This window comes from Melopsittacus undulatus, chromosome 6, assembly GCF_012275295.1.
Source record: "Melopsittacus undulatus isolate bMelUnd1 chromosome 6, bMelUnd1.mat.Z, whole genome shotgun sequence".
In the NCBI taxonomy this organism is placed as follows: domain Eukaryota; kingdom Metazoa; phylum Chordata; class Aves; order Psittaciformes; family Psittaculidae; genus Melopsittacus; species Melopsittacus undulatus.
The window spans coordinates 42,668,136-42,676,361 of record NC_047532.1 but is presented as its reverse complement, the minus strand read 5'-3'; the positions used below and the strand labels follow the sequence as shown (position 1 = coordinate 42,676,361).

General features: G+C 34.0%; 1 protein-coding gene across 7 annotated transcripts in view; it reads right to left on the bottom strand.

Annotated features, from left to right (window-relative positions):
• Positions 1–1,466: 1,466 nt before the first annotated feature.
• The window catches only part of NLGN1 (neuroligin 1), a 335,493-nt gene continuing 328,733 nt past the window's right edge, over positions 1,467–8,226 (bottom strand). For all 7 annotated transcript variants that reach the window (XM_005146902.2, XM_005146903.2, XM_005146905.2 and 4 more), the window contains 2 exons: positions 6,684–7,473; positions 1,467–5,711 (listed from right to left, as the gene is read on the bottom strand). In XM_005146902.2, the coding sequence (XP_005146959.1) occupies positions 4,889–5,711; positions 6,684–7,473 (1,613 nt within the window). In that variant the 3' untranslated portion in view covers positions 1,467–4,888. The remainder of the gene's footprint in view (positions 5,712–6,683; positions 7,474–8,226) is intronic.

Here is an 8,226-nt window from a genome sequence, read left to right as displayed (position 1 = left end):
TTAATTGACTGTGCATGGTGTAGAAAGGTTTATTGGTGCTTTTTGAAATCTCTATTTGCTCGAGTAGTGCATATGAGTACTCACGTGGAGAGAAAAATGCATATATATATATATATGAAGGCAGTTTCTGTGACAAATAAATACTTAACAGGGCTTTTACTGCTGTGATAGTAATTTTATCTTAAAAAAACACAACCCCCAACATTTCAAGGTACTCTATGAAAATTACGTGTCCAAATTTGTTGCACATGTATGAGGTTTTTCATTTGTCCCAGTAGCAAGGGAAACCAAACTCAAAACAGGCTTTAACCCACAATTTAACATACAACGCTTAAATTTCTCTTAGAAACTAAAGCTTATTACAAAAATTATAGTTTTTAATGTATATAAATTACTGAGAACTGTAATATCAACAAAAAGCAATGAAGGTTGCACATAAAAATCTGCACATCCTAGGTGATTCGCATTTTTTTTCCAAACATTTTCCACCAGGTAAAGTTCATTACCTTGTTCTAACAATTTCCCATTTCATGAAGTTTTCACTGAATCTGTGAATAAAAAATTAATTATATAATAGCATTAACAGAACCTAATAGAAAAGGGACTTTGCAAATGGCCAGTGATTAACTGCTGCACAGTTCTCTTGAATGTCTTATGAAATGCCACTGATTTCTAGTCTGCATACAAATGTATTGACGTGCCAGAAATAAGACAAATTAGAATGTTCAGAGTAAAAGCCAGTTTGCTATTTTCAAATTGCTCATATTTAGTTGGAGACCTCAGAAGGGCATCTAAATATTATTGTATTATTATTTCAAATAGAAAAAGAGATTTTAATGATATTTGGAAAAATTCCCTTAGCGTACAGACTGAAAATAATGCAGAACTGCTGCAACAGCTATTTTGACAAGAGCTCTGAATGAAAAATAACAAAACCTCTGCAGGGAGTTTCTCATTAACCTAATTTATTTGGGAGTACATTTTCTCAATAATAATTAAATTATCTAATGTTTGCTTACATTAAAAAGTGATCATCTGTAACAGTTCATTACTAGAAAAAAGGGGGGAAAAAGGCTAATATTTAAAACACCACAGGAAAAAAAACCTAACAACTTACAAACATCAAAGGAATGCCATGATGTTTGTCAGCTTTCTATAAAGTCAATGGTTTTATCTCTAGTGAAGTTGGCAACAGAAGTTCCAGCATTTTCTGTGCAGTGGCGTCTTTAAAACTGCAACATTTATTTGTTAGATCTTTACTAATTTGTTTTTCAGGGTGCTTCAATAACCAAAATATCCAATTATTAGTGACTTGTGACACAAGAATTCATGTTTAATACAGACAAGGAAAAATATAACTCTATTTTCTTATGGACCACTGTATTCTAGTAGTTCATGCATGCCTTTCAAGTCTTTGGTGGATGGAGAATACCATATATAGCCAACTGAAATACCATCGAGCAAAATGTGTTTTTATCTGCTTTATTTCTCCTAGAAATGTCAGCACAGCACATTATATTGCCTGTAATTTTGATAGCTAAATGAGACAATGATTCCATTGTTACTTTTTTTCTCAAAATGGTAGAATACATTTTCTTAAAAAGGTCTGCAAACATATTTACAAAAGTGTGAAAGCAATAAATGCAGGCTTTTTATATTTTTACTGAACTTACAAAGACTGACTGGTTTCCTAATTTTATTGGAAATCTGGTCCAAGGATGATACAAGAAATTAAATATCACACTCAATTTTGCTTTCCTATAGGCTACTGTGGAAAATAAATCAAACAGTAAGTATTTTTAAAAGAACAAACTGATATTCAATGAAGCATAATGAAGATATTCCAAACCCATTTCCTATATTTTAATTTTGTTTCAGCTTTAAAACATCTCTTGCTCTTTCTTAATGCTATAGTAAAATGTGGGATACCATCTTACTTTTGGAAAGCCAGCTGCTGTAATGTACTTATAAAGTAGCCACTAAAATATCATTCACAGTATCTGTATCACAGGAATGGACTTGTTTGGGTTTTTTTTTTCCCAAACAGGCATGATTAAATTTGTGTTACTGCCTCCATCTTTCACATTTTAAATACTGGTGGCTAACAGAAATAAAGTGTAGTGTCATGCTTGGTTTACCTAAATAGTTTATTTTATAACTAATAAAAGTAAACAATTACCAGATACTGTATATATAGAGATATATAGATATATGGCCACAATAAACTATAGTAAAGAGTTATTTTGGTTTTGATAAAGTTAAGAAAAGCACATAAAATCATATTTCATGAATATCATGTTTTATGGCCATCAGTATTTTTCTGTGTTTTTTGTTTTGTTTCATCAACATAGCAAAATACAATCTTCCTGTTAAACAATAATTATCAGATGGCAGACAATTTTTTTATTGGTTTACATTGGCAGGTCACAGTCTAAAAGCACAACCACATCAGGCAGAAATTGCACATAGACCATCCTGGATTTTGAAGACTACTTTTTATGCTTCTACCAAAAGACCTTAATTTAAAACTGGGGACTGTAATAAGCACTAATGAATGACGTTGATTCTTTGTTTTGGTTTGGTCTTTTTTTAATAGCTAAATAAAATGACTGAAATTGTAGTACTTTATTTCGCTCTCAGCTTCAATATTAACATCTGTGCTTGGAGTTAGCAAACATGTTTTGAACCTCCTAGCAATTGTTTATGAAATTTCAGTCACCCAAATAAAACCCAGGTAATTTTTTTTGTCCATCATGGGATACTGCAGATTTATTTCAATTAGGCCTGTTCCTTGGATTATTTTTGGTGTTGGTATTTGTGTTTTTAACTTATTCCTGAGAACTAGGGGAGACGTGTGTAATCCTATTACATCAGTCACAATGTCAGTAATTCTGTAAGAAATTATCATAGCTGGGACTGGCCCATAAATATGCAGTTGTATTAGTTGTAGAAAGCATGCTTACGTCTTCAAAAACCAGACTGGTCTTAAGATATTATTCTTTATTTGAGACAGTTACCATTACTTCATTAAAAAATGACAAAACAGCAATAAACATTTTAGCTCTTTAATGAGCAAAGATCAGGTCTCTTAGCATTGGAATAATATTCGTTATCCAGATTATCTTTATTTCACTCAGTGACCAGTAATATGGCCAAGAAGTACAAAGTAATTTTCCATCAAGTAGTATACAATTTTCGTGTGTAATAAGCTTTCATTCTTGAAAAAGAGTAACTGAAAAGAAATGTTTCTGTTACTGCAGTTAGTTTGTCAGAGAAAGTTCTTCGCATTATCTTACAAACTATCAAAATTGCTAGTAATTTGAAAAAATGTAAAAAAAAATCACATAACTTTAGTCTAATAGAAATATAGTACAGATAAGAGAGAAAGTATTTATCAGGGATGTGCTCTTAAGTCCATCTCAATTATTTCTTTTATATAAATGTACATCTGATTACATATACAAAGATTTTGAAAGGACCATGATATATAATTACTGGAAAGCAACCGGGGAATGGAAATTTGTTATTTTAGAACATTCATTTCAAATCACACAAACATATGTAGTATTCAGATTTTGAAATTTCAAGTTCTTGGCTCTCTCCCCATTCTTACATAAACTCTTTTTCTACACTGTTGCCATCTGGTCTAGAGAATTCATTTGAGTGGCAAAGCTAATGTATAGCAATTCAAGTATTGCAAGTAAACTTTTTAACATGCAACATGAGTTTAAACAATAAGCTGAAAGGTGTAATCAAAGTGATAACACTGGGGCATTTCTGTATTGCAAAATATCATTGCAATTAAATTTTTTGGACACACTTCAACAATTTGAACTAAATATATTGTAATTAAATCACAGCAAATAATAAATTATAGAATCCTTCATCAAAGGATATTCCATGAAAATTATAGTTATGTTAAAGTTAGGAATTATTTAGATGGAAAGGAAAAAGAACATAAATAATAGAGACTTTTTTTGTCTGGGATTCCTATCAGTGAGGGTTTACCACTGTATATCTAAAATGCTATATATACCTTGAAGAACTGTTGCAATTCCTTCTATTTCTGAAGCTACCATGAAATATTTTACTGTAATTACTTCTGCCCCTTTAAAAAACTTCTTTAGGTTATTCCAATTGATGAAGAAAGCTTCTATTAAAAACTCCAATGGGATGAGAAGAATTTTAATTACGGCTTAATCAGCAGCACAGCCACCAAGCATACAAATTATCATGCACATCGTGCTAAAAATATCCAGTTTCCTTTATTCCCACAACTTTTATACTGACAGCACTTATGTGATAATGTTGTACCTGCCAGGCTATAAAACTTCTTAGACTGGCAGATTTCAGCATGAGCCCCTTTCTAAGGCCTTAACAGCATTGGTGCTTTGTGTACTTATTCAAATATGTAAATATGGTCTACACAAGAAAACAGGTCCAAATAAAAATTGGTGAAAATTATCTGACATTCCATTAGTGTGTCCCTTGTGCATATTTATAGATTTTAAAATTTGCAGTCATAGTTCTTTCCTGTTTGTGTTGCACATGCCTAATTCCATTACGTAACTTAAATCTTCAAAAAATTAATACTTGAATATGAATGAAAATATCATTCAGGACAACTGCTTCAAGCAATTGCAAACAGCTGTTTGGTTTGTTTGTTTGTTTGTTTTTTGTTGTTAATTTGTTTTCTTTCTTTCTTAAGTTCATTTGTTATATGTACAATTCACTTTTGCAAAACCCCCAAAGTTCTTGATATGTATATTCACATATTATTCCTCCATATTTAAATAGTAAGAGTCTTGTAGGTTGAAAGCCAAGTAATCTTCAGTTATATCACCTACTGTAATCCATCAAAAAATAAAGTTTGTTTCGTCTTGTCTGGCTATACCCTGGTTGTTGAGTGTGAATGGGGGTGGGGATGAGGATGGGGCAGAGTATTGTTCTGTCCTCCAGTAAATGTATTGAATGTGTGTAGGGGTTGAATCCCTGGTATAGTGTTGGGGATCATTGTGATGGTGTTAGGTGTCATTAAGGGAATATCGTCAGGAGACCTTCTCATAGCTAGCGTGTAGTCTGGGGGACAGGCGGTCCTAAGAACCACCTCGTGTGGATGGATGGACTCACATTCATGATCCAAGTCAGTGTGCTTCATTTGGAGGGACATTATCTCCTCTTCTTGTGCATGGGTAAGATCATTGGTAGTAGAACGTTGTGGGCTACATCGCCTATGGACATCATGTCTCCGCTTGTCTTTTTTGTAGTACAATGCTGCAAAGGCCAAAATGTTCAGGAACAGCAAAGATGCACCAACTGCAATAGTAACACTCAATTCTGTTGAATAGTCCCTTTGATCCACTGAAAATGGGCTTGGTTGTTGTTTGGGATCATCTTGTTTGGCTGTAGGAAAGGCTGAAGTAACAGAAACAGAATTTTTCCTTGTTGGTCTGAAAGTATTATCAGTTGACGGCACTTTAGTTGTGGTAGAGGTATACTGTGAAATGTCATTAAGATTGTGCAGATGAGGTACCAGTTCCAACCAAAGGTTCACTTTGTTGGCCCTATAATGTTCTTTAACTCTTGGCTTTAATCCAATGTGAAGATACAGTTGGTCTTTCTGAGAATATCTGGTCCATGCTACTTCTTCAAAACGATTTGGTTTTGTATGGATGAATTTTGTATCTTGCGGCACTGGTTGATTTGGGTCACTAAAATAAAAAAAAAAAATCTTCAATGTTACCAAGTATTTCAAAAGGAATTATAAAATTAACGTAATTAAGATTTCATACTTAATATTTAAGCCTGCCTTTGGACAGAGCAGAATGCTATTTCCTAAAATTAGAGGCCTTAATAATCTTGATTAGAAACACATTATGCAAATGAACCCTTGTACATAGACTTCAGAGACTTCCCTAGCTCTCCAAAAGGCTGGTATCTCTCACCCTGAATGTTTTTTGCTGCTGAGGACAGATTTCCAGTAATGTGGTAATGTGGACAAATGTCTGAGAGACCAGCATGAGAGTACATTAAGCTTTGCTTTTCTATTTTAGCAACATGAAGCTCAGCATTTCAATTCATATGTGGTATCTGTGGCCATGAGGTGAAAAACCATGGCAGGGCATAGCTCAGCATAATACAAAGTGACTTAGAAGTCCAACAGCTGAAGGTAGGAAGATGTTTTGAAATACCAGTGAAAGAAGAATTAACGAAAATGACAAAACTTTGCAAGTTTAAAGTCACATTTTATGGTCAGAATTGTCAATTTAAACCACAAAACATTATTAAAATAAGCTGTAATATATTTGGTGCAATATTTATGTAATTTTCTGTCTCATGGAATGAAAATATTATCAGTGCAGGGACAAATCAGTTATTAATGTAACCATTTTTAACTATACATACGTTAAATGCTTAGTTTTGGACTGTTCTGGTGGTACCTTATTTAATTTTTGTGTACCAAGTATTTTTATTAACACAGAGAATGTTCTCAGTTATTTTTCCCTCTTTTTTGCTAGAATGTGTGAGCTGAGTGACATTACAATAAACATAAATATCTAATGCAATTCACCGTGTCTTATTCATCCTGCAAGTACAGAGGCATTCCCAAGGGAGGTAACCGAGTGAAAGCACAGCATCTTTATATCGTGAGCATACAAGACTATTCATTATCTGGTACTCACCCAGTTTTTGCAAAGTTTGTCCAATATGTCATCACCACTGCACTTAGCATGACATCATTTTTGGAGAAATTACAAGGAAATAATTCAGTAGGACCAATCATGGGAATTCCTAGTACGTAAGGAACCTCATCTCCATGGGCTGCATCTGCCCATGCAGGTACCTGATCTGTCTGGCAATGATGGTAGAAGGCATAGAAATATGTAGGCGATCCAAAATTTGAGTGAAGATCTGCTGTAGCCACTGCTGGTGCAACCCACTGGTGATCAGTAAACAAAGCCAGCAGCGTTTTTCTTCTGGTCTCTGGATTGTGTCGATCTGCCCAGTCTGTGTACATAAATTTAATAGTTTCCCTCAATATATCTTTGCCTTCAGGGTATCCATATAAGTTATCGACAAAGTTAGAAACAGCAAAGTCAAAATCACTAGCCGATATGCCATCTTCACTATCCACAATATTTTCAACAAATTTTAACCCTTCTCCTTGGTTAACTCCCAACATGATGTCATAATTGAGGAATTCTCCTTGTTCCATCAATATCTGAGGATCATCTGGTATCACATCACCATCAATTACTGGTCCAAAGGCTATATGGTATCTTGCTGGTTGAATGTCCTGGTCGACAAGTTCTCTGTAAGGCTTCTTCTGTAGACATTCTACCAATTCTACAGTGTCTGACATGTTGCAACCAACTTTTGTAGCCAACATCCTGGCATATTTTGCAGGCTGAAAACTAACTGCCCAGCTGGAGAGAGCTGTTCCACTTTGAGCTATTGCTCTCTGAAACAGTCCTGTGGGGAGAAATATTTGAAAACTACTGAAGTGACCTTGAAACAGCTACATACTTGAAAGATTCAAAGGAGCTCTTTGAAACAATAGAGAACTTTACCAGAAGAGACAGTTGAATCTTAATAGACCTTAAATACACAAGATGGTGAGATCTGACTGTCATTGTACCTACAGGTAATATATACAAAATAAATGCAGTATGTGCAGAAATAGAAGCAAATGATTCTACCTCGATGTAGTCCAGCTAAGGAACAGATATTCAAAAGAAACTCAAGAAGAAAAAGAAGTGGCATTACCTTATGTAGGATAACACTATCAGCTTGAAAGAAATTGCAAAAGTTAAAGCAATTTATAGGTTGGAGGAAAAGCCAACATGTTTCTGAAATGGACTGAATTTCTGGGTATTGTCCAACCAGCTGCAATATGCGTGCATACAACTGGGTGCCGAATAAAGCCAATTACTGTTTTTTTTATGATTTGTTTGGGATTAAACTTGGTTTGAGAGGTACAGTGCTTTTGAATTGTATATCACAGCAAAAGTTTATATTCTGGAGTAACAGATAAGAAGGTACTAGGCAGCTATTAAATTTATAAGTGTCTAAGTCAAGATGCTTCCTCGTAAGGTTTTTTTTCGTAAAGGTTTATAGTCATCACACTTACATAAAAATGGAAATTATATATTTTATACTACTTAGCTTTGTAATTCGGAGATTTAAACATATGTTTAGATATTCATTTAGGGGAGAGAGAGAGAG